This window comes from Beta vulgaris, chromosome 6 (genome assembly GCF_026745355.1).
Source record: "Beta vulgaris subsp. vulgaris cultivar EL10 chromosome 6, EL10.2, whole genome shotgun sequence".
In the NCBI taxonomy this organism is placed as follows: Eukaryota; Viridiplantae; Streptophyta; class Magnoliopsida; order Caryophyllales; family Amaranthaceae; genus Beta; species Beta vulgaris.
Window position 1 is genome coordinate 50,275,798 of NC_079207.1, and position 25,833 is coordinate 50,301,630.

Consider the following 25,833-nt stretch of genomic DNA (forward strand, 5'->3'; position numbering starts at 1 on the left):
AAAATAGTCAACCCTTTTTAAAAGTCAAATCATTTTCCAAACTCATTTGGATTTAAATATAACTACATAAATACTTTAATATATTTATGAAAATTCTTTACATTTAGGGAGTTGGCTAGTCGTTTGCCACGGAACTAAAGGTTTCTTTAGTCACCTTAGAATGAATAATAGGGCATCCAAAATAATCCCCTAGATCATTAGTTTCCCGCATTTGAATGATAGAGGCAAAATTACATTTTTCTGCCTCTGGGATATTAGCAGTGCATAAGAAGATTTATGGTAATTGACTAGTTGACCAGACATTGAACAGTACTTATCCAAAATTTGACGGATGATCAAACAACTGTAATTAGTGGCTTTAGCAAAAATCATCGTGTCATCTGCAAAGGTAAGAAAAGGAATTTGCATACCTGTTTTACCAATGGGAACTCCAATTGGTTTAGTAGGGCCAGAAGCAGTTGAAGAAAGTAACCTAGCGAGAAGCTCAACACAGATTATAAATAAATAAGGAGAAAGAGGGTCACCTTGTCTAATCCCTCGAGAGGAGGAGAATTTATCACCTGGGAGCCCATTTTCTAAGACAGAAAAGGATGAAGAAGATACACATTCCTTGATCCAACATATCCATTGCGGACAAAAACCCAATTTGTCAATTGTAGAAAAGATATATTTCACTCTAATCTATCATAAGCCCTTTCCATATTCAGTTTAATGGATATCCAACCATTAGAACCTGATTTAGTTTTGAAAGATTGAAAGATTTCATGGGCAGTAAGAATATTATCCTGAATTAACCTATCAGGAACGAAAGCACCTTGAAGGTGATGGATAATCGGACTCATGACTTCCTTTAATCTATTAGTAATGATTTTTGAGATTATTTTATAGATGGTTGAACATAGGTTAATGGGTCGGAAACGGTTGGCAGAGGAAGAAATATCAATTTTAGGAATTAGGGCAAAAAAAGTATGATTTATTTCTGTAAGGATTATTCCAGAATGGAAAAAGGTTTGAACATCTCTTATTACACTATTACCTATTAGGGTCTAGTATTTTTGAAAAAAGAACGGGGAAAAACCATCTGGTCCTGGGGATTTATCAGGGGCTAGATCAAAAGTAGCAGCTTTAATTTCATCTCCAGAGATTGTCGAAGTTAGGAAAGCATTATTTTTTTCAGAGATGATATTATCCAAAAGAGAAAAATCATAGTCATGATGAAAATAAACTGAGCTATCAGAGGAGAATCTAGCTTTGAAAGCATTAGATAATTATTGAGAAATAGCATCATGATTGGTGATTACATCACCTGTTGAAGAAACTATTTATTTAACTTGATTATTCCTATTATGTATAATGGACTCATGAGTATGATAGTAAGATGAGTTAGAATCTCCCAAGAGAACATAATCAGTTTTACTCTCCTGTTTCCAAAATTCGTTGCTAAAAGTTAATAAACTGGAACGTTTTTTAAGAAACGGATCTTGTTTAGTTTGCTAGGTAAAATTAGAAGGATTAGCGAGGAGGAAGATTGGATCTCATGTAAACGTTCATCAACTTTCCTCAATTGGCGAAAAATGTTGCCAAATTGAGATTTATTCCAATTCTTCGACTTATCTTTTAATAGCTTACATTGTTTAACTAGTAAAACGTATGCGAACCATCAAAATGGGTGCATCAAGTTTTCTTTACAAGGGTGTCATAATCTTTTCTAAGGCACCACATTTTTTCAAATAAAGGAGCCTTTGAATTATTAGAAGGGAGATAATTAAGGACAATCTGACAATGGTCTGATGAAGTGAAGACATGGTGAAGTAGTAGTGCCTATCATGAGAGAATTCCAGGATGTTTTTCCTGAATAAATACCTGGTATGCCGCCAAGGAGAGATGTAGAGTTCACTGTTGACCTAGTACCTGGAACTGGGCCTATCTCAAAATCCCCATAACGAATGGTCTAGCTAAGCTTCAAATGCATCATACAAATTAGTAGCAAAGAAAGATGAAGGAGCACCAACTGACTGAATGGTAGTAGTCATTAAGATTTGAGACTGATAGAAAATCAGAGGAGAGAAAAACATGGGTGATTGATAAAGTTTAGGGAGAAAAAATAGTATTCATATATGACAATAGTTGGATGTGCTAGAACTGGGCAATGCTGATGGCAAAACTTAGTTTCATGGGAATTTTATTCATATATAGCAAAATTTAGTTTCCTTTAACAATAATAATTTTTGTAATTTAGCTTCCCTAAAATATTACAATTAAAATCTCATTCACAATGCGTGATTGAAGGTGTAAAATCTTCTAATGACAGATTTTTTTTGACAAAGTTGCTTGCCACATGGACTATCTAGTTGAGCATTTCAACTATGGAACATGCCACATGATGCAACTTCTCTAACTTAATGTTATGTGGCCTCAAGGATACTCTTTTAGATATTTATATAGATACCTCCATCGTTTATTATGTTTCATTCTTTTCATTTACTTCTTGTAATTTAGTGAAACAAATTTAACTTATCAATACATTTCCTAAATTAGATTAATTCCACAAGATAATAAAAGTAACACAAATTATTAGAATAGACGGTATAATTTCAACATAAAATTAGACGAACCCAATACTAAAATTTTCGAACAAGCTCATTGCATGTCACTCTAACCCACTATCTTTTTTTTCTTGATTATCGAACTACAACAAATATTTCAAAAAAATTAACTCGATAGTTTTATCGAACGGATTAAATTGATTAAACTAGTCACTAAATGGATGAAAGAGTGTAATTTTTGAATAAATTAAACTGGTCACAAAATAGATTAACCTAGTCCCTAAATAGATTAAACTAGTCACTATATTGTGAAAAATGATATATTCTTCTATTAAGTTTGGGCCATATCCTCTAAAAAAAAAAATTTAAATTTGAATCGTACTTAATTTTAAGTTATAATTAGACGGTGTCATAGTTAAATTCAATATGAACACTTATATACGGAAAAAAAAAAAAAAGACAACCCTCCTCTTTGGAAAAATAGGTATGAAGGTATCGCATAAAATGAAGTCGAAGTGAGACGGCTGGCGCCGGAGTTCAATCATCTTCTTCTAATTCCTCAATTTCTTTCTCGCTAATACTTTCAACTAACTCTCAAAATCAATGACTTCTATAAAGAGAAAATCAATAGAAGAAGAAAATCCAACAATGGAGTCCAACCCACCACCCCAAAAATTGCTGAAAGAGGACAACAATACCAACAACAACAACAGCAACAACAACAACAATAACAACGACACTGTTGCCTGTTTTCATGACGTATCTTACCCTGATAATTATGTCCCTCGTTCTTCAACCACCAACTCAAGCTCTACTTCTGCACCTGCTAAGGAATTCCCCTTCACTCTCGACCCTTTTCAAGCTGAAGCTATTAAGTGTCTCGAACATGGCGAATCTGTTATGGTATTTTCCTTATATTTTCCGGCTTTTGTCTTCTTTTTTTTCCAAATGCTTGTGTTTTGGCTATACTTATGCTTATAGATGTAACTAAGTTTGACGCTGGTTGTCGCCTAAGGTAACCTGTCTTTATAGGCGGATATTGGCAGTTAACGGGTACTCGTAGGCGGAGTTTTGATGCTTATATTGTTAGAGTGAAGTGTTAAATTTTTCTTGTTGATTTGTGTGATAGTTCTTGGCAGAGGTTTGGAATGTGAAGCCCATGTTTGTGGAGTAGTTTGTTGTTTGTTGTTTGTTGCAGGTCCTGGGAGTTTCTCTTTGAGATTGTTTGCTTTATTGTGTAGCTTCCCAAGTTTCTATTTTTTTTCCTGATATTATAGATTGAAATATCTTCAAAGGGGTCTTCATACAACAACGACGGTAACAAAGCCTTAGTCCTAATATGATTTGGGATTCGGCTGACATGAATGTCACAAGGGGGTCTCAATGTCGTCCGTATATATAGGAGGGGTAAAATTAAGGACCGTCATAAGTGGTTGTTTAGTTGGCATATGAATTTACTTTGGGAAGTAGAATTATAATCTCTAATTTGGTTATTAGAAAGTCTTACTTCCTAGTGCCTACCTAGTAGAGGAAGTTGCTGTAGAACTTTCTTTAGGAACTAGGAAGTAGAACTTCGTGTATTTGACCAAACAAGTTTTGGCATTTCCTAGTAAATCACTTCCGTGCAATGCTGAATGGGTTAGATCTAACTAGGAGGCCACTAAAAATTCTATATGTCAGAAGTAGACCTCTCAACAAATGACCCAACCCTAGCTTGATCTGATTTTGTGGTTTCAACTCAAAACCCAATTTAACGTGAAGTTATGAACTCAATTAAGGTAAAAGTGTGGGTCAAAATGGGTTGAGTCAGGTCAACCCAACAAGTCAAAGGCAAAATAAAACTTGTATAAAATGGAAGTAGATTATGATGATATGAAAAGAAGGGACTCTATCACCATATTGCTAAATAGCCACTCATTTCTATATCATCTTTCTCTTCCTCTAGCTCTCTTAGTGAGGTACTTTAGCCTATGCAAGACTCATGGTTAACTATAGTGTTTACCGGTGTGCAACTGTTTGCCTCCGCCACTTGTAATGGTCTAATAGATGTGGGGGGTACTGCTGATTGAAGCTCGGAAAAGAGCCTAAAGAAAGCTTGTAAGCTTAATTGTCTACGAGTATCAAGTGAAATTATTATAAAAGATGTTGTTGGACCCGATGGATTACCCTATTCTGAAACTTTGTGGTAAGGTTGAGCACCTTTCGGTTTGTGATTGGAATGACCTCACAAGATAACCGCAACCTAAAAGTGACCAATTGGAAACCGATCCGACTAATGGATCTAGTTAGATGTTGAATTTAGGTGGGTTATGAATATGCATACCCCACTATAAAAGACCCTTTGAAAAAATTGTACCTATGTAGAAAGAAAAACGTGCCAAGGTCGTGTTCCTTCAACCTTAAGAAAGTAAGTTTCTGGTCTAATAAGTTCTAAACAATTTGAGTTTCATAAGTTTCAATGAGTTCTAATAAGTTCTAAGAAGCTCTAATACTTTCTAACTTATATAATACGCTTCAATAAATTCTAATAAGTTCTTATGAGTTTAGATAATTTTTAATGAGTTTAGATATATTCCAATAAGTTAATTTTAGATAATTTAAGGAAATAATGGCGATGAGAATACAACCTTATAAACACAAGTGCACATACATCTTATTAAATTTAGTACTAGTAATATTTTGAGACTTCTCACAAAATCAGAATGTTGGTAAAGTATTCTAGAATTATACCTCCAATTTCCATTTTAGTTTGTGCGTAATAGATTTTCCCATTATTGTGGTCTCCACAATCTCTCTCTACACATACTAAAGGACAAAACTACCTACCTCTCCAATACAAATCTTAAAATAGTGAAAGAAAGTAAATGGGGGTGTTCTTTTAGGGATGGAGGGAGTATGTTATTGTGGTGCTCGCTTCTTCTGAATCTAACGTTACTCTAATCCATCATTATTAATTAAAGATCATTCACAAGAACACTCGTTGCACCTTTTGTTTTACCTTCTCTTTGTCACTCATCTCAAGTTGAGGTACTTTAAATATCCTAATCCTGATTGCCACTCCTTCATTTTGGTGTGTTTATCTTAATAGACTTTTCACGCATATTATGGGAAGTGAAAACGAATTAACAGGGTTAAATTTAGTGAAATAGTGCGTTAATGCATAAAAAAGAAAAGGAATTTAATAAACTTTAAAGGGGGGCTATGCGTCTCATATGGAGGAGGTGCTATTTTGGATAATGAACGGACTTTTTCCTTGTATCTGGAAAAAGACATGTGGCTAATTTATAGGTTGTGTTTATCTATTTTTCAAGTTTGTTTTCATGAATTCCCATTGAATTATTGGATACTCCACTATTCTTTGATCTTGTTAATATTTTACTTGCTTACATTACTGCAGGTTCTGTTTATAACCCTGATGCTTGTTTACCTTTAATTATAAGCTACAGTGTTAACTTATTCTTCACATAGGTGTCAGCCCATACCTCAGCTGGAAAAACAGTTGTAGCTTCATATGCTATTGCTATGTCATTGCGCAATAAGCAAAGAGTGATATATACTTCCCCTATCAAGGCTCTTAGCAACCAGAAATATCGAGAATTTAAAGAAGAGTTTTCAGACGTTGGATTGATGACAGGGGATGTCACCATTGATCCTAATGCTTCATGCTTGGTAGGTTGCTGTTGGTTAAATGTGGCAGATGTCAGCTTGTTTTCTTTATTTTTTATTCTGTATTCAAATATAGGTTTCTGAGTCATGTCATTTGTGTAGGTGATGACAACAGAAATCTGGCGAAGTATGCAATATAGAGGATCAGAAATTACAAGAGAGGTGGCATGGGCAATATTTGATGAGGTTCACTATATGCGTGATAAGGAGCGGGGTGTGGTATGGGAAGAAAGCATAGTGATGGCTCCAAAAAATTCTCGATTTGTGTTCCTTTCAGCAACAGTACCTAATGCAAAGGAGTTTGCAGATTGGGTTGCAAAGGTAAAGTGTTTGCTTGATTTTTAATGCATTTCTTTGTGATCCTAAATCTTATGATGAGATTCTTACTCTCTCCATTATCTAATAGTTGTGACAAATTGACTCTCATGATAACCAATGCACAACTTTGACCATTAATATCTTTAATTACATATTAGTAAAAATTATAAAAAGTTGATCTTTTGAAGAGGTGCATTGAGATAAAGTTAATAACATTTTACATAATAACATTTGCTGTTATATGTTAATTAAAATTTACATTCAAAGAGTATATGAATGTTGCAAAAGTCAAAGTCTTACAACTATTTAATGACGGGGAGAGGATTTGATTGTGGTACTGTATATTAAGGCTTCAGTCTTTTCGCCTTAAAACAAATTTCGAGGCAATTCCCATGGGTTTAGAAAAATCCAGCTCGTAGTAAATATGTCAATAATTGACCTCACCCGAGTCCACCCTAAAAAAGTGGGATTCATCCCAACTGTTGCCAACCTAGAGCTTGATAAAACTAAATCTCCCAAACCGGAGCAACCTAAAAGCTAACCCTCTCATGACCCGACTGAAAATCGTTGGTTTTATGGCCCGTTTGGTAGTCGTTAATAAATTGCGGTAATGAGAATGAATTTTAAGTGTAATTTTATTAGGGAAGCACCCTTAAAATCTCCATGGGGGGAGACATTTTTTCTCCATGGGCAAGCAATCTCACCCCTAATTGTGTTTTGTTTTCAAGGGGAAGCAATTTTCATTACCACTCATTTCACCTACAAGGTCGTGTTGGGTGGGAATGGAAATTCAAGAAGGAAAGTGGACACATCAGGATAAAGTAGCATTACCATGGGAATGGACAATGATATTCTTCATAAATTTACACATAAATTCATTCCCATTACCACCATTTATAAGCAACGACCAAACGGGCCGTTGGAGTAATATGAAAACTTTTTTTTCAACATGGTTTTGTTGGACTTGAAGTCTTTAACTTTATTTATTTGGTTGACGTGGACTATGAAGAGTGCATTTGTTATAGCTATTGAATAGTATTGATGCATATATTTTGCTGTTTTTGTTTGTATATATAGCATGATGAAAGATGAATATGAAAAGGTTATCTTAAAATTCCTTTAAACTATAGTGTATATTGTATATTTTGTTGAGACTTGAGACTAATGGTGCTATCGCATGAGCCGAGCTCGAACTGTACTCGGCTCGGCTCGTTTATCGTTTAGCTCAGCTCGACTCAGCTCATGAGCTCGACGAGCTTGATAAGTGAAGCTTGGCTCGAACTCTTGAGCTTTTTTCAAGGCTCGAGCTCGAGCTCAATTTGAGACAAATTCAATAAACTAACACAACATTAAACCAAACAAAAAATTCATATTCGATATTTGACAAATCTTGTAGAATTATAGACTAAATTCGAAAAGTACCACGAATAAACGTATATTATTTTATTTTACATGCTAACCAATAAATTACTTACAAATATACATAAGTAATTGACAAACTAGATCTAAAAGAATGCAAAAAGAAAAGACATGAATTGTTCAATGTAAAAAGGATACGTATAATAACTTTTTAAAGTGTTTTAGCATATAATAACTTTTTAAAGGCTTTAAGTTATATTAATTTTTTTATATAAAATAATAATCGAGCCTGTTCACGAGCTTTTTGAGCCGAGCTTGGCCTAGTTTGGCTTGGCTCGTTAAGGTCTCGAGCCGAACCCGAATCCAAGTCGAGTTTTTATCGAGCCAGTCTAAACTGTTCACGAACAGGCCGAGCTCATTTTCACTCCTGCTTGAGACAACATTGTGTACGTAGTAGCACACTAAAAAATGGAAATAGAAAGGGTGTCTTAAAATCCCTTAACCCATCGGGTAAATTCAAACCTGAACGATGCGTGTCTTGAACAGCATCATTCGATTTGAACCCATAAGGACTTGATGAATGCTGAACCTGAAACCATTTTACTTAGACCCGAACGGACTACACATTTGATAGTTCTAGTTTGAAGCCACACAATTTGCAACTAAAATTAGCTTAATTAAGTTTCACTTGGTTTAGATAAGTCCCAATTAGTTCAAATGAGTGAATTTCCGTTATATTTCTATCAACCAAGGACCAAGGTGGACTCTTTCTTTGCTTTAAATCAAAGATGGCAATTCTTGTTACAAATTGGAATGGCTTTCTTCCACAGTTCCACTTGTTGATCCTTTAGAACTTATTATCATTATGTATTTCCAGATTATTCACATATCTGGCACTCTCCAAAAATTGCTGTATAATTTGCCTTTTTCAAAGACGTGGAGGTTCTCTACACAATCAAGTGTTTGAGATATAGCTCATGTGATTGTGCTACATAATTTCTTATGTAGAAAATTTCTTGTGCTGATAGGACTTACTGTAACATTATCATGGCTGAGCGCAGTACTGTTAATGCAGGTTCACCAGCAACCGTGTCATATTGTTTATACAGATTATCGCCCGACGCCACTTCAACACTATATATTTCCTTCTGGTGGAAAAGGCCTGTACTTGGTGGTGGATGAAAATGCCAAATTTCGTGAAGATAGTTTCCAGAAAGCGTTGAGTGCCCTAGCCCCTGCTGCCGAGGGTGAAAAGAAGAGAGAGAATGGAAAGTGGCAAAAGGGTGTGGTGGTTGGTAAGATGGGAGAGGAAAGTGATATCTTTAAATTGGTGAAAATGCTCATACAGCGTCAGTATGAACCTATTATATTGTTTAGCTTCAGCAAAAGAGAGTGTGAATTGCTTGCGATGCAGGTTTGAAGCAATACTATCTCCTTGGAAATTCTTCTTTTTTAATTTTTACCTTCTGTTTGTTGGGAAGTCTGATTCATTTGGAATCCAAGCTTATGTTGAGTTTAATTGAGCTTGCTATGTCACTATTTTCATGAGTTTTGCACTGATTTTGATCATCTGCAAAGAAATATTAGTGATGGCTTTGCATCCATCGGAAATTCAAGCATGCATTGCAATTTTTGTGGCAGGTTTTTCATTGTAAAATTTTGAATTCATAGGCATTTCTTAACCTGCATTTGTGGCATGAATTACTTCACTATTTTGCTTCAGATCTAACTTTGTCTTTCACTTCTTTGTTGTCTTTTAGATGGCAAAGATGGATTTGAATGGGGATGATGAGAAAGTGAACATAGAAACTATTTTCTGGAGTGCAATGGACATGCTATCTGATGATGACAAGAAGCTCCCTCAGGTAATGCCTGCTTCTGTTGTGTAGTTGTTTCGGTGTATTAATTACTTTTGAGTCTTTGAGGCACGAGGCTATGAGGCTGATCACCGTGTGGGTGTCTTAAGGTGCTTTGTGTGAAGAGGTTTTGTATTTCTTCTAATTTTGACAGGACCTTTTTCTGTCAAATTTTGTTATAGTTAAGTAATAATAATAAAAATTTTAGTGTTCTTGAAACTTGTTGTGAGGCATTAATGTGAAGAATCACGATTCCTCTCATATATGGACCGATGCAAGACAGACTATATTTTAGTAAAATATATGTGTTCCTTGCATCGCTTTGACGTGTGCTTTCACCTTTTGCCTTATGCCTAGGCTTTAGGGCATCTATCATCTTGTTCATCTGTTGCATTTTAAAAAATTGAGGTGTTTTGGAATTGTGAATGTTCTGTTTGTGCTCTGTTTACTTATTGTACAACTTGTTAAGTGGGGGCGAGCAGAAGGTCTGAAGCAGGAACGATGTCATCTATTACATGTTAAGCAATGGACCAAATGACCAAGAAAAGATGTCCACCAAACCAATAGGTCTCAAGTAGTATATTGGAAAAAGCTTGCCTGCTAAAAGAGTGATCGTTCCATTGGTACCTCGATGTTCTTCCATGATATACTTCCTCCGTTCTTTTATTATTGCACATTTCCCTTATTTGGAAGTTTAATATTAATTGCAACATTACTAAATTTGACTATGTTTTCTCTCTCTCTCTCCTTATCACATGGTCCCTTTTTCATCTCTCTCTATCTCTCTCATCTCCTTAAAAAATGTGCAACCCCAATATGTTGCAATTATTAAAGAACGGAGGAAGTATGCATGCTGTGTTATGGTATTTTTTTTCTTAAGTTTGTTACAGAAATAAATTCAGGAATCAGTCTCCTTTTTTTTTTTTATTAGTTATGGTGTGAAGATGTTATGCTGTGTTTTTATGAAAAATTAGTTGTTTCTTGGCCTTTCTTTCTATACATGTTGGATTCAGATTTTGGCTAACGAAATTTGGCCTACTTCATGCCTCTAGCCTTGCTAAGAGTTTTTGCATCGGTAATTAAGCCTTTTGGTCATCAAGTAAGATTTTTTTGGTATTATTCGGAGAAAGGAGAGATTGAGAGAATGTAGAGTGATTAGAGAATGAAGCTCACGAAGAGATAAAGCTTTCATGAAAGTCTGCTCTCCTCTTGGGCTTACCTCTCTCTATCTCTCTCCGCTTTCCGGACAGTTAGATTCTTAGTGAGATGAAACTGCTCTTAGCTTTAGGATCCCATTTTCTCAGTATGCTTTGTTCCTTCTAAAGCACTGGCCTCAGATGTGCCTAGCTAAGTTAGACTCTGTTAAGAGACTAGAAAGGACAAGCATGGCCTAGCTTTGCAACATTGTCCATAGCTCTGTCTTCTGCATTTCGCAAAGTGCTTGCAGGCAGAAGAGGTGTACACAGGGGTGGGGGGAGGGGGTGGTCGCAGGCAGAGGGGGTGGGGGACAGGGGGAGTGGTGGTCGCAGGAGGGTGGGTGGAGGTGCTTGCAGGGTGTGGGGGGAGAGGATGGTCGCAGACAGAGGGGGCAGGGGAGGAGGTGTTTGCAGGGTTGGGGAAGGGTAGATGGGTTTTAATTTTAGTTTTTGCTATTTAGTTAATATTTAGAATTTAAATAAAATTAGAATTGAAAATCTAAACCAATAAAAATAAGGCACGTGGACAGGTTACTTACAATAACAGGTTGTTTACTAGTTAAACCCATTTAAAGCAGATACACTTATAAGTTTTGCTATTCAACTTATTTTGAGCAGACTGCCCAAAGGTTGGCTTATGCTTTGACAAATTTTCCTATATTATAATTTTTCTTTTCTTGATGCCATTTTATCTTACTTTAAGATGGGACTCATCTACCACATAAGCTAAATAATAATAATAATAAAAAAGTGCGTCTCGCCTACGAGATGCGTGCGCCTTTGCCTTGCGCCTCCCTTTTGCTATGAGCTTTGCGACTCGGTGGGCCTTGTGCCTTTTAAAATTAAGGTCAATGCAAAAGCACCATGACCCATCTTTTTTACGAATTAAGAGTACCGGGACGAAAATGGGCTGGTTGAGGGCCTGATTATGCCTACCTCCAGCATCTCCTTGATTAATCTTTCAATTTCTTCTTCTTAGTATTGTGAGTATCGGTAAGGTCTAACCCCCACTGGATCACTCCCTTGCTTCATTATGATGTTGTGCTCATGCCCTCATTGAGGTGGCAGACTTGGTGGCATCTCAAAAACCTTCGAAGTATTGTGATATGGCCACCATTTGCACCTCGTTTTCTGTTGAGGCTCACTGGCCTCTTTCCAACAGACGCAAGTACGCAACTCAATCAACCCCCACCTTCCTTCCAAATGGTGCGTATCATAGCCTTGAGTGAGGTTTTCGACCAAGTCAATGATAGATCACCCTTCAAGCAAATCTTCAGATTGTTAAACTGGAATTTCATGGTCTACAACTTCCATTCCAATTTGTTACCACTGTTCCTAGTTTCTTAAGCCACTGTACACCTAATATTAGGTCAGAATTTCACAATTGCAGCGGCAGAAAATCTTCCCAAATCTCCACTCCTAATGGCAATCTTACCCCTCTACGTTCCCTCATTCCATGCACAGATTCACCATTACCCAAGGATACCCCCAAAACTTTTCGAATTCGAAACTTGCAATCCCAAGCTTTCCACCGTTACCAACGAAATAAACTTAGGTGTCGTTTGGGTCAATCATTACGATGACCTTCCGACATTCAATTTTCCCCATCAATTTTCATCGTCTTTGGATTGGTGAGTCCCACCACTGAATTTAGGGACTTCGCTGGTGGGAGTAATTGTGGTTGGCCACAAATCCTCCATGTCCTCCGTTATACTCCTCCTCTTCTCCTGCTTCATCATGCCAGCATCGATACCCGATCGACCCTTTGTCGTTGCATTGAAGTTTGGGCCTTTTGTTGTCCCAGCCCAATCTGACCGTGTAACAAGTACCACCTTGTTTGGCTGAGAACAGTGGGCCTCTGGATTGGCCTGTCCTTGGGCCTCCCCCTTTGTTTCCATAAGTGGACCGACCCTTTAAGGCCTTAGTCACTCTGATCTTCTCCTCAACCCGTATCGCTTGCTCCATAGCTTGGTCCTAGTTGATTCTGTCCATCAACCCAACCTCCACTCTGATTTCTTCTTTGAGCCCATTCAAAATCTGGCCCAGTAAGTACCTCTCAGGAACTTTCTCCAAGGGGGCTGCCATCTTAATAGTAGTCCAAAATTGAATCACATTGACTCACAACCAATTATTGTTCGTACTGTTCGTTCGTACAAGAAAATGCAAGATACCACTGCGGTAGATTCGACCGCGGAAGTCAAGAAATGCCGGTAGATAAAATGTATAACCATCGTAGGCGGAGGCCATTTCGATAAGCGTTTGCTCGTAACGAGCACGCTGTATGTTAGTGACAAAAGTCTGGATCAATGAGCTATAGTCGGTAAGATGACAGACCTTTTGCTCCGCGGCAATGAGCCTGAGTTCGCCGGTCGAAACTACTGCAACACCACTGCCCGGAGCTCTGAACACACCTCAATCTCTCTCCTATGATACCAAGAAAGAGCCTCCCCTTTGATCCAACTACTGCTGCCCCCACCTTCTCTTCTTTGTTGAGGTAGTTGAAATTGAAGCATCTTTCTACCTTATCGATCCAATTTCCAGCTCCGCCGTGAAACCCTCCTGGTTCCCCACCGAAACCACCTCCTCCTCCTGGGTCACCCATAAAATCATTGCCTCCTCCCAGTCCGCCGGTGTAGAAAAATCCCTCTTCTCTCCTTGGTTATCCTTGGGTCTCGTTCACAAATCGTTCATTAACAAACCCTTCTCCATGTGACTCGACCTCTTCAACTTGCTGATGCTGAGTTGGCTGCAAGTTTCTGAAATTGGTGAGTGAGGTTTGAACCTCTGTTTGAAACTTGTTCGATCCAAAAGAAGCTTCTCTATCGTTCCTTCTTGGGTCTCACGCGATTGTTCGATTCGAGAGTCGTGTCTCTGGGTGGTTTGGTGGATGCTCGCAATGATCTGATTAGTGATCGTTGCTTGCATTTCCATGGCCGCCTTCCCTACTGCGGATGCTATTTCCTCTGCCATGGTACTTCTGAGTGCAGCGACTTCTTCTTCGAGCTTATCCAAGCGCTGGGCTTTCTAGATGGTGGTGTTGGGTGCAATAGATCTTCTGCTCTGTACCAATTTTATAATAGATTGGATACCAAGAAAGCTCAAACAAACACAACAATGGTAGAATATAAGCTAGAGCAATATTGATTGACTGTTAATGAAGAAAACAAGATAGTTAAAGGCTTTCGAGAGGCCAAGATCTCTCCTAAAGGTAGTAAGACTAATTATCTTTTTAGATGATTTATTACATCACTCTAACTCTCTATTTATAGCCAAAACATACGCTCCTTTCTGTCCTTGCTCACGTGATGTGACACCTCATACCCCCTGCTGGCAGAATATTCTTCTCTGATATTCTCTTATCATACTTTGACCCTCAGGTGATTTCATTCTCTTCCCTTGTGCTTGTAGTGCCACGTCTAGCATACGTCAGGAGAATTGGAGGCCTTGGATGATTTGATTTGTTGCAGAAGGGAGGAAGGAGGTGAAGGGAGGAATGAGAGGGGATGGGAGGGAATGGGGAAATACATAAAGGGTGGGCTCTTTATGTATTCAGGGCAATACTCAGAAAAATAAGGGTGGCATTTAGTTGCTGACATATTTTAAGTATACCTTCTGGTATTCTTCTTCTAGCTTTCTCAAAAAAATAATCAATGCTTCTGCGGCATCATCAACATGATTGTGTACCAGATAAAGAAAAATGGGACAGAATCTTGTACCTAATTTTGAGATTCTTCTTTCATTTTTGTTTGTCTCTGCAATCTGCCCAACGATTTTCTTGGGAGTTCACCACTTTTAAATTGTATTCACAGTTTTGATTTGGATCATGTCTGATTTGAAAATGTTGTGTAATTCTTGACTTTTTATTCTCTGTAGGTTACAAATCTGTTACCTCTCTTAAAACGTGGAATAGGAGTTCATCATTCTGGGTTGCTGCCGATTCTTAAAGAAGTCATTGAAATTCTGTTTCAGGAAGGGCTTATCAAGGTAAGAAGGCACACATTATATCATATATGATCCATATTCATGTAGTGTCTAATTGGCAATCATGTTTTATACTAAGTAGGCGATTACATGTGCAATCAGAAAGAGCATATGAGGTTCTTTAGAGGTATCTTCTGGCATTGAAGATTCTAAATCCAATTAAATTTTAGCAGACGTAGATTTTCTTCACTTGTTTAATCGACTATGATCACTCTATATCATTTTTTCTATGTGCCACAATTTCTTGACATTATCAAATCATGAATTTTCCTCATGTGTGAGAGAGTTCCAAATTTGAATGATGTTCCTTCAGTGCTTGTTTGCAACAGAGACCTTTAGCATTGGTCTGAACATGCCTGCGAAGACCGTTGTGTTTACAAATGTCCGTAAGTTTGATGGAGATAAGTTCAGATGGATATCCAGTGGAGAGTACATACAAATGAGTGGCCGTGCTGGTCGGCGAGGTATTGATGATCGTGGAATATGTATTCTGATGGTAGATGAGAAGCTTGAACCTTCAACAGCTAAGATGATGCTTAAAGGAAGTGCTGATAGTTTGAACAGGTATGCGTCATATTTGATTATGTACCAATGGTAATGTGACACATGATTGAGTGGCAAATAAAAATATGTGCCATTGCTGCACTTCGACTAGCCATGATGTGCGTTTTTATTTCATCAAAGGTAGTATTATAAAAGTAGAATGTGTTCGAATACTCAAGTTTACTAATGTAGATTTTTTTTTCTATGGGCTGTTTGATGTCCTGTGAATTTCATCATGATTCCCTCTTTTCTCTGTATGAAGTGCCTTTCATCTGAGCTACAACATGCTTTTGAATCAATTACGGTGTGAAGATGGTAACCCCGAAAATTTGCTTCGTAACTCGTTCTATCAATATCAAGCCGATCGCGCAATTCCTGATTTAGAGGTTAGTTTAGTGACATTTAGAAACTTTATATGAAGTTTTGAACTACTTGTTTTTCACTATGCGTAGTGTTCTCTAATGTTTAACTTTATTTCTCTTCAGAGGCAAGCTAAACAACTTAAAGAGGAGCGAAATTCCATTATTATTGAAGAAGAGGAAAGCTTGAAGAATTATTACTCACTAATTGAGCAATATAAAAGTTTAAAGGAAGATGTGCGTGAAATTGTTTTTTCTCCGAAGTATTGCTTACCTTTCTTGCAGCCTGGAAGACTTGTATGCATTGAATGCTCAAAAACAGATGAAGATCTGCCGTCTTTCTCCATTGAAGACAATGTGAGTTGGGGTGTCATTATAAATTTTCAAAAAACCAAGAGGGTTTCTGAAGGTGTGCGTTTTTTGTTATTCGCCTTTTTCCGTTTCTTTCTATATTTCATTAGTAGCTTGTTTTCTTATGTTGTTAACTATTCATCCACATGAAGAAAGTAAAAGGCCAGAGGATGCAAGCTACACTCTTGATGTTCTTGCAAGATGCATGGTGAGCAGAGAGGGTGAAGGAAAGAGAACTACTAGAATTGTTCCACTGAAGGATCCTGGAGAACCTATTGTAGTATCTGTTCCACTTTCTCAGGTAAGGTCACCTCTACTAATTTCGATTGTTGCTCCTGTGCGCTCTTTCTTTCGTGACTGAAATCACTATATGAATTAGCAGTGTTCTGAAGTTTTCTACTCGCTCCCTTTTTGTGGGGGTATGAAAGTGCGACCTCTATATATTTAAAGAATCGACCTCCTTACAAAAAAAATTTAAGTGAAATCAACTCATAAAGATGTACTCTTGTACTCATTTGCATAATAGACTGCAATGCTTCTTTGTGTAATCTGTACAACTTTAGAAAACTCCTAGAATTTTTTATGTTTATATGGCCCCTAAATGTTGAGTAATTAGATTTTGTTGCTCAATTCTATGTTGTCCAACTTCCACATAATTTTGGTATTTCACTTCCCTCTGGTATTTGGATTAAATATGTTATGCGATAAAGAAACTGTTCTTTATTTGTTCTATCATGCATAGACTAATGAAACTCGTCTACAACAGATATAAGAAATGTAAGAAAGTAAACACAAGTTACCCAACTCCTATTATTGATACTTGACTCAGATAAAGGAAATGTGAGGGTTTCAATACTGATGAAACTCATCTATAACAGATATACAGTTTGAGTACCATACGCGTGATCATGTCCAAGGACCTTTTGCCATTAGAGGCTCGACAAAACACCTTGAAGAAGGTTTCAGAAGTTTTTACCAGATTTTCTAAGGAGGGGATTCCTTTGCTTGATCCGGAAGATGATATGAAGGTAGATTAATAAAGAGTCATCCGTTTCTGCTACTTTCTTATTGTCAGTTACTCAGTTTACTTAATCGTTTCTATTATTCAGGTTCAGAGCAGTTCATACAGAAAGGCTGTTCGTAGAATTGAAGCATTAGAGAGTTTGTTCGACAAGCACGAAGTGGCGAAGTCTCCTTTAATTAAGGAAAAACTTAAGATATTGCATAAGAAGCAAGAACTTGGTGCCAAGATAAAGTCTATTAAAAAACAAATGCATGCCTCTACGGCTTTGGCATTTAAGGATGAGCTCAAAGCAAGGAAACGAGTTTTGAGGCGGCTTAGGTAACGAATCTTGTCTTTATAGGTCTACCTTGTTAGTTATTCTTATGAAAATATGTACTCTGTTATTCTACTAATACATCAGCTCTATTTGCACTTTTAACTTGTTTCTTTAGCATCAGTAGAGGATTTTTGTATTTGAAGGTTTGATACCCGCATGTCTCTTAAGTAGAATAGAAGACATGTTGCTATAGGTCACTGGTGTACGGACCTGGTTAATCACTGATTGTCATATTTACTAGTGTAGTTTTTTTGCTGATTTATCAAATAACTGTCTAGCCAGGATAGGAGCTTCGAGTTTTTGAACTGTAAAATGGTTGATATCTAGCTCCTCTGAGATGTACTAAATTTATGCTGGCTACTTGACTATATTTGTTCTGTTGCTGTAATATAAAGCTTTGTCCGAAATGCTCTCTTATTGAGAATCACTGACATCCACAAAGTTTATGTAGCTGAAAGCATTGTTATCACATCACACAATAAAGTGCATTTATTGATGTTACTCTGCATTTTTGTTCTTGTTTCTACAATTGCAGTTATGTCACCAATGATGATGTTGTGGAGTTAAAAGGGAAGGTTGCCTCTGAAATTAGTAGTGCTGATGAGTTGACGCTGACAGAACTTATATTTAATGGTGTTTTTAAAGACATCAAGGTAGAAGATATGGTGGCCCTGTTGTCTTGTTTTGTATGGCAAGAAAAACTTCAAGATGCTCAAAAACCTAGAGAAGAACTTGAGCTGCTCTTTGTACAATTGCAAGATACAGCTAGGAGGGTTGCAAAAGTTCAGCTTGAGTGCAAGGTAGCTTGCAATTCATATCTCCGTTGCTTTTCAACATTTCCTCCCCTTCCCTCAAAAAGGAAAAAGTCAAAAATATACAAAAAAAAAATTACTCCCTCCTTCCCAGAATAGTTTGAACACTTTCCTTTTATGTTTTTCCCAAATTAGTTTGAACAGTTTCATTTTTGGCTTTGTCTCACTATTAATATATTATTTATTTTACAGTCCTTTGTCCCACACTATACCTTTATCAATGAAAAGTTACCCAACTTTTTATCTCCTCCAATAAAATACCCCATCAAGTCCTGTCGCATCTATTTTTTAATAATATAACATTTGATAACCAAACTACAACTTATCGCCTTAAACTACGTGCCCCAACAAGTGCTTAGATCTTCTTGGGACAGAGGGAGTAAAAGAAGGGATAAAGCAATATAAGCTACATCCCATTTGTCATTATCACAACAGGCTTTTAATTGGTTATACTAAAAAGTGTGGGAGGTTGGATGAGTGTTTGAGGGCATCCTGTCTTGGATATTGGAGAGTTTGTAATGGATTTGCTATGATACTTGTTAATTGCCTTCTAGGCTCTTTATTAGGAACTCATATCATGGTCTGTTATTGTTGGAAGTTAAAACTAGGAAAGTGGAGCATGATAAATTTATGAGAATCCGAAACTAGGTTAATGTAAAACGATCCAGTAGGCTCCAGATGTCACTTCCTTTTCTCGAGCCTTGAGATTTAATGTCGGATGCCTTCCAAGGGTACTTCTCAATAGTACATGATACCAGACTTTCGAACTGAACTTTTCTGTATGGGGGTAGTTGAGTGATACTGTGAAATTATTGGTGATGGTGATGTCTGCTGTTCAGTTAAGTCAGCTTTATGTCTTTCTTTGCCCCCTTCAGCTTTTTCTACGGGTATATGCTGGATAAATTGAGGGAGAGAATGGAAGACAGATAAGGAGGAAAGAGAGAGGTGGGCTGTGGGAAGATTGAAATGTTTTGTTGTACTGCTTAGATTTCTTTACCTTTTCCTCTAGTCGGTAGTCAACATGTATGATGTCTTAGCTTATTGCTGTACTGAAAATAAATCCTCTCCTTTTGATTATTGATATAATAGGTGCAAATTGATGTTGACAATTTTGTAAATTCGTTCCGGCCTGATATTATGGAGGCAGTCTATGCTTGGGCTAAAGGATCCAAATTTTATGAGATCATGGAAATTACCCAGGTATTTGAGGGAAGCTTGATTAGAGCTATCAGGAGATTGGAAGAAGTCCTTCAGCAGCTCATTCTCGCAGCTAAATCTATTGGAGAAACCGAGCTTGAATCTAAGTTTGAAGACGCTGTCTCCACGATTAAGAGGGATATTGTCTTTGCTGCATCGCTATACTTATAATTGCTCTCTGGATCACATTTCTTGTCTTCTTTTCCTTGTTGATGCAAGATTTTTGAAAGTTCTTGCTCAAGGCAAATAACTGCAACAATTGACCTGAGTTCTGATACCAGAGACACAGAAAAGCAGCCCTTGTTTATTACGGAATGTGGCCTATTTGTGCGGCAAACTGCAGTCTCAGAGCTTAGGGCGGAATTCATCTGGGAACAAGCAACCGTGACATTCTTTTGAGTTAAACACAGCTCCAAGTGATGCAGTTATTTTGTGTGTATGCTCTTTAACCCATTGTTGATTTGAGAAGTGGTTAATGCTTTTGTATGCTTAAAAATAGTGTTTTGCTTATTTATTAGAGGAAATTGTAGCGTACGCGATATTTAATAAAATCAATTTTGTTCACCTAGTATACTTTACATTATACGATTTCTGTGATACCTAGATATACACTCCCCTTGATATACGTATATTCTAATCACAAAATTTGATTAAAAAACTTTGTATAATTGTATCCTGTCCTGTTTCTTGTTTCCCTTTTTCGTTTTCTTGATTGATCATGCACACCGTAGCTTATACCTATCTCTCTCATTTTCTCCTTGTTCTTTGTGCTTATATCTATCTTTCAGCAACTTAAATGGGAAGAAATTTAGTTTAACAAGTGCTCGAGACGTAGGAATAGGATCCAATACGAAGGAGAATTTGTGATAACAAACATTGTATATATGGGTTTTGAAATTGGAATCACTTCTACTTGTTTTTATTAGTTGCGATATTTGTCGTTTGGAAGTCAAAATATATATAGTTATAGTAGCATACAATTAAAGATATTTAAAGGAGAACGTGACAAAAGATATACTTGCAACTAATACATAATGGAGAAAGCATGATTATGTGAATGTTGGTAAGGTTGTTTGATTCAGGTAACTAGATTTAAGAGCAAACACTAAATTCTAATTTGTAAACACTTAGTCAAAAGATACTAATATCTTTGTTCATTAATGGGAGACAATATTTGATTGGTGTTCAACAATTGAGTAAAAAGTTAAACCGTTGTTATTTGAAAGTCTGTTGAAAGGCATCTAATATCATGAGGTAATATGGCAAATTTCAAAGTTCAACTTACTAAATCAATTAAATGACCTATTATCATGGGACGACTTAAATAGTGTGGTGACCTATTCGTTTGTTTGAAGGAATAAGGAGTGGGATAGAGGTAGAGTATCCCTTATTATGTTGTATCTTTTGTTTTGTTTGAGGGAAAATAAATTATCCCACATAATAGGAATGTGGATAAAAGTGTAAAATGTTACTTTATCCTTTAAATCATATACCTAAGGCGTGGGGGGGGGGGAGATATAAGAATGAGAAATGAGTAATTTGTAGAAAAGGACACAATTTTCGTTTCTTTTTAATCTACACACTTTTTTTTGTCTAGTTTTTTTTAATCTACACACTATTAGAGCATCTTCAATGGTTTCATATAAGGACATGCTTGCATTTTTTGCTAAATATGTAGCTATAGCTTAACCATTAGAGAGAAGAAAATAAACCTGCTTGCAAGCAAGTGTAGCCCAAACAAGTAGAGTAGTTTGAAAAAATAAGAGGGTACACGTCCAATTATGATATGCCATGTGGAAACTTTTATTTGTTTCTATGTTTTAAAAAAACGATAAGCGAAAAAGTGACGTAGCTTACCATTGGGAGACATTGTAGCTAGCAAACTAGACCTGTCAAATTTGGTCTTGATCCGAAAATCCGATTCGTGGTTCGATCTGGGTCCGAACCTCGGTCCGAAACCGAAATGATCCGGTGCGGTCCGAATCCAATCTGAAATAATCTTGATTCGAAACTTATTCGAAATCCGAATGATCCGATATGATCTTACCCGATCCAAAATCAATCCGATCCAAAGGTAACCAGGTCTCAAAGCAATAAGAAATTATTGGCTTTCATTAGGCTTTGGTTCGAAGTACCCGAAATTGACCTGTTTTTTTTAAAAAAAAAAAAAATTATCGCAAGTACTCTTTGGCACAAGTTCTAACTATGCAAATTAGCTATGTACCTTTAGACCCGAAGAAATGTTGGGGGTAAGAATCGAACCCCTGACCCCAAGGGCCAAAGGAGAGCGCTCTACCCACTTTAGCTAACTTCTATCCTTGGTTTAATACACTTCTATGAGTAATAATAACAAATAGTGCAGGAAAGTATGATAAATCATAAAAATTATTAACATCAATATGTGGAAAACGTTTAACAACATCGAAGAATACTTCTAGAAACCTTAATAATTGGTCTCACAAACGCTCTATAAGGAGTAAATTGTAAAACAAGAATGTTCTTCTCCCCTGTTGTTTCAGACCTAGACAGCCATATCATACAACTCCTTGCATAATAAACTACCCAATCCAAAATGATAGTTTACATCACCTAGCTAAACTACAAGAAAAGGGGAAAAAAGCAGAGAAGAATTTATATACCGTATATAGTATTCCTTATTCATAGTCACGGACAGACTTCTTATGATGATTCATGTTACAAGAAGGCTTTATTGTTGTTGTTGTTGATGTAGTTGTTTGTACTATTCCTTATTCCTACTATTCCCATAGATCATCTGAACTTCAAAGCACCCAGATAAAAGCAGTGAGATAATTTACATACTCTCAACAACTCTTCTTTTCCATGATTTGATGAGCAAGAGCCTTGTGATCAGAGACACTAGAGTCATTACGAAACGCGACATGCTCAGATATATTTAAGCAGGGAAAGAAGCAGCGAAAAAGTAAACCACCTACATCAAAGACACATCCAAACAATCCTCTTGCAGAAGCACCTTTTTCTCTTCTTGGCGACTGCGAGTACTGCTGCAATGCTGAGCTAGTCAGCGATTGCGAGTACTGCAATGTTGAGCTAGTTGGCGAGTATTGCTGCAATGCTGAGCTACTCGGCGACAGTAGCGAGTACTGCTGCAATTCAGAGCTACTCGGCGACAGTAGCGAGTACTGCTGCAATGCTGAGCTACTCGGCGATTGCGAGTACTGCTGCAATGCTGAGCTACTCGGCGATGGCGAATGCTGCTGCGATGCTGAGCTACAGCTAGTAGTATCAGCGGCAGTACTGAAAACTAATTCCTGGGATATATGGATACAGTGATCACCCAATTGCTGTTCATTATTATTGATGCAGGGACTTGAAAATGGGTTGATCCAGTTGGAGTCATCTGAAATGTCATCCAGCTGTGGTTCAAGCCAGGGAGGTAATGGCGGGGCGGAGGGCTCTGCTGGTTGGCAAAAGTGGCATTGACAGCCTTCTTCTTGTAGTGGCGTTGGTGGTCGAGGAGGCGCTGGGCGAGCGGGGGGAGGAGGAGGATAATATGAAGATTGGAAATCATATTCAGAAGTTAGTTTGTAATAATGATAATTATCCTTCATCTTCCTCTTTTTTGTTGACCAGAACTTGAGCTTCTTCATTGCTTTCACCAGCTTCATTTTTTTTTTTACATAAACTTGTTGAAGATTGTTCTGAAAAATTTGTCTATATTTTTGGTGTTGATTTTGGATTATGAAGAATTTCTGTTTTCCACAATTGATTTTGTTATTTGTGATTTTTTTAGTTGGAAAAAGGTTGCAAGGGGCATTCGTTTGAATTTTGAGAATGAGGGAAGCAAACTTTTTCAAGCTTCCTGACCGTTGAGGTTTTTCAACTTTCGGGTGGCTCATGGCCCCACCCCCGAGCGTGTTATGGCCCAACCACTATGGGTCTTGAACGGTTTATTTACTTAGGCGACATTTAGACCTTTTTGCCAAAGGAAAAAATGGAAAAGAATAATTTAAATTATTTGCGATCTTCTTAAATTAGTCCCAAATGATTTATTTCAATATAATCTCAACTGTAAGGGATATCTTCTCAAAATGGTTCATAACCTTATTTAACCGGTTGGGAAAGTCATATGGTCTAAGTGTTCTTCACTGATAGGTCTAAATTTTTTTATTTAGTTGAATTTTAAGCAAAATAAAAGAAGAAAAAAAATATCCAACTACCTCCGCAGCGACCAAAAATCCAACCACCCACGAAGCTTACCAGCCCGCCACCAGAAAAACCCAACGGCGAAGAATCAAACGGCTAGCCTGAAACCTTGAAAACCTGATGACCAAGCTGCAAAGCTAAGTTGCACAACTGCAAAGTCGAGTTGGAAAGATCTGAATCTTCTTTTATTCCGAGAAAAGGATAAGGATGCTCCTAGTGATAGTGAAGAAAATTTAAATGTTTCCTTTGTGCATGAATTGTTTCAACTCAAATGACCCCCCCCCCCCCCCAATTTTGTTGCTTTTGAGAGTAAGGCAAACACTCTAAATAGATCAAATTACTGCATGCTTTTAATCTTTTGGCTGATGATGTAGAAGAACTGCATAGAAAGTTTGTTACACTTTAGACTGCCCAGCTAATTGTTTCCCTGTAGGTCCTTGTGCTGAAGTTAGTAAAATGATTGATGAATATGAAGGAAAAATTTGTGAATTGTGCACTGAAATTGATGAATTGAATAAAGGAAAGCCTAAAATGGTTGTCAACATGCCAAATGACTCCATGGTTTCAAAGCTTAAATTTGAATAAAGGGAAGCATAAAATTTTTGTCAACATGTCACATGACTCCATGGTTTCAAAACTTAAGTTTGATCTTGAGAAAATAACAAAAGATTTCAAAGCTATAAATGAGAAAAATGCTTTTCTAGTAAAAATCTTGAAACCAAGGACAAGAGCTTCAAAAATTGTCAAAGGCATGTAGACAATATTTTGTCTGCAAGGGATACTTAGAAATCATCTTAACTCCATGGAAGGTAACAGTGGTACGGCTAGTCTTGGTTATTCCAGAATGAGAACCAGGACCAACTAGCACCTTAGGTGAACCACATAGATCGAGAAATTCAAAAGAGGTAAGCATGTTGTTGCAAAGAACATGCATGTGTGTTATCATTAAATTGTGGTATAAATAGACATAAAATTTTCAATTGTCCAGCTAGGACAAAGAGTGTAGAGAGATATAAAAAGCATGATAAGCAGGTATTGGTGAGGAAGGACTAGTAAGAGTTTGGGTTTCTAAATCTAATGTCTGATTGTTTCTTGCAGGCTAAAGTGTGAGGTAGTAACATTTGGTATTTGGACAGTGAATGCTCAAGACACATGTTCGGAGATAAGAAGCAATTTGTCTCACTCACAGCCTATAATGGTGGTAGTATTACATTTGGAGACAACAATGAAGGTTCTATTGTTGCATTGGCACAGGTAAAGTTGGTAAGTTACTTTCAAAAGCTATTGAGGATTTGTATTATGTTGATGGCTTGAAACATATTATATTGAGCATTTTCCAACTATGTGATAAAGGCAATCGATTTGAGTTTCAAGTTGACCTTTGTCACATAGTTAATTCACAAATATGTGAACTTGTCTGTGAGGAGACTAGGAAATATGATATTTATATCACCTTATTGGATAAAATTTTGGTGAACAATTCCATTTGTTTGAGAGTTGTTTCTTGAATAAAATCAATGGGTTTGGCATAAGAGGTTTTGCCATGCTAGCTTGACACTTTTGAATAAGCTTAGATCCTGTGACTTAATGATTGGACTTCCAAATATTAAATATGATATTGACATAGTTTGTTTAGAATATGCCAAAGGAAAACATGTAAAATCCTCTTGTAAGCCAAAAAGAGTCGTGAGTACTAGCAGACCTTTCGAACTTGTACTTATTGATTCATGTGGTCCTTTGCGGGTGCAAAGTCGAAATGGTCACATGTTTTTATGTGTTATAGTTGATGATTTTTCTAGGTTTACTTGGGTCATCTTTTTGCATTGAAAATATGAGACATTGAACGAGTTTGTTGCACTAGTGAATCATCAGATGGTTCCGGTAAGATCTGTTCATGGCATTGTGTTTGATAATCCGAGTTTTATTGATTTTTGTAGAGAGCATGGAGTGAGTCATAACTTCTTGGCCCCTAGGACACCACAACAAAATGGTATCATGGAAAGAAATCATAGAACATGAGAGGAGATGGAGAGGATGATGCTTATTGAAAGTGGTCTCCCTAAGAGTTTTTTGGGAGAAGATGTGAACATTGCATGCTATATTTTAATCGTTCTCTCATTAGAC

The 25,833-nt window shown here is 37.1% G+C and overlaps 1 protein-coding gene across 1 annotated transcript; it reads left to right on the forward strand.

Annotated features, from left to right (window-relative positions):
* Positions 1-2,977: 2,977 nt before the first annotated feature.
* On the forward strand, positions 2,978-20,095 carry LOC104897021 (DExH-box ATP-dependent RNA helicase DExH9). Its single transcript, XM_010683833.4, has 14 exons — positions 2,978-3,449; positions 6,015-6,215; positions 6,315-6,533; positions 8,965-9,303; positions 9,650-9,754; positions 14,815-14,925; positions 15,236-15,486; positions 15,728-15,851; positions 15,951-16,233; positions 16,328-16,476; positions 17,054-17,203; positions 17,285-17,517; positions 18,051-18,315; positions 19,417-20,095. Exons 1-14 carry the CDS (start codon positions 3,150-3,152, stop codon positions 19,693-19,695), a joined length of 3,009 nt encoding a protein of 1,002 aa, XP_010682135.2. The 5' UTR covers positions 2,978-3,149; the 3' UTR covers positions 19,696-20,095.
* The last annotated feature ends 5,738 nt before the right edge of the window (positions 20,096-25,833 follow it).

Excerpts from the sequence above, each read along its gene's own strand:
- LOC104897021 (XM_010683833.4), top strand. The coding sequence starts at position 3,150 with ATGACTTCTATAAAGAGAAAATCAATAGAAGAAGAAAATCCAACAATG. Across the intron at positions 9,755-14,814 it reads ATGACAAGAAGCTCCCTCAG|GTTACAAATCTGTTACCTCT; the intron begins GTAATGCCTGCT and ends TATTCTCTGTAG. Across the intron at positions 17,204-17,284 it reads ATCCGGAAGATGATATGAAG|GTTCAGAGCAGTTCATACAG; the intron begins GTAGATTAATAA and ends TCTATTATTCAG.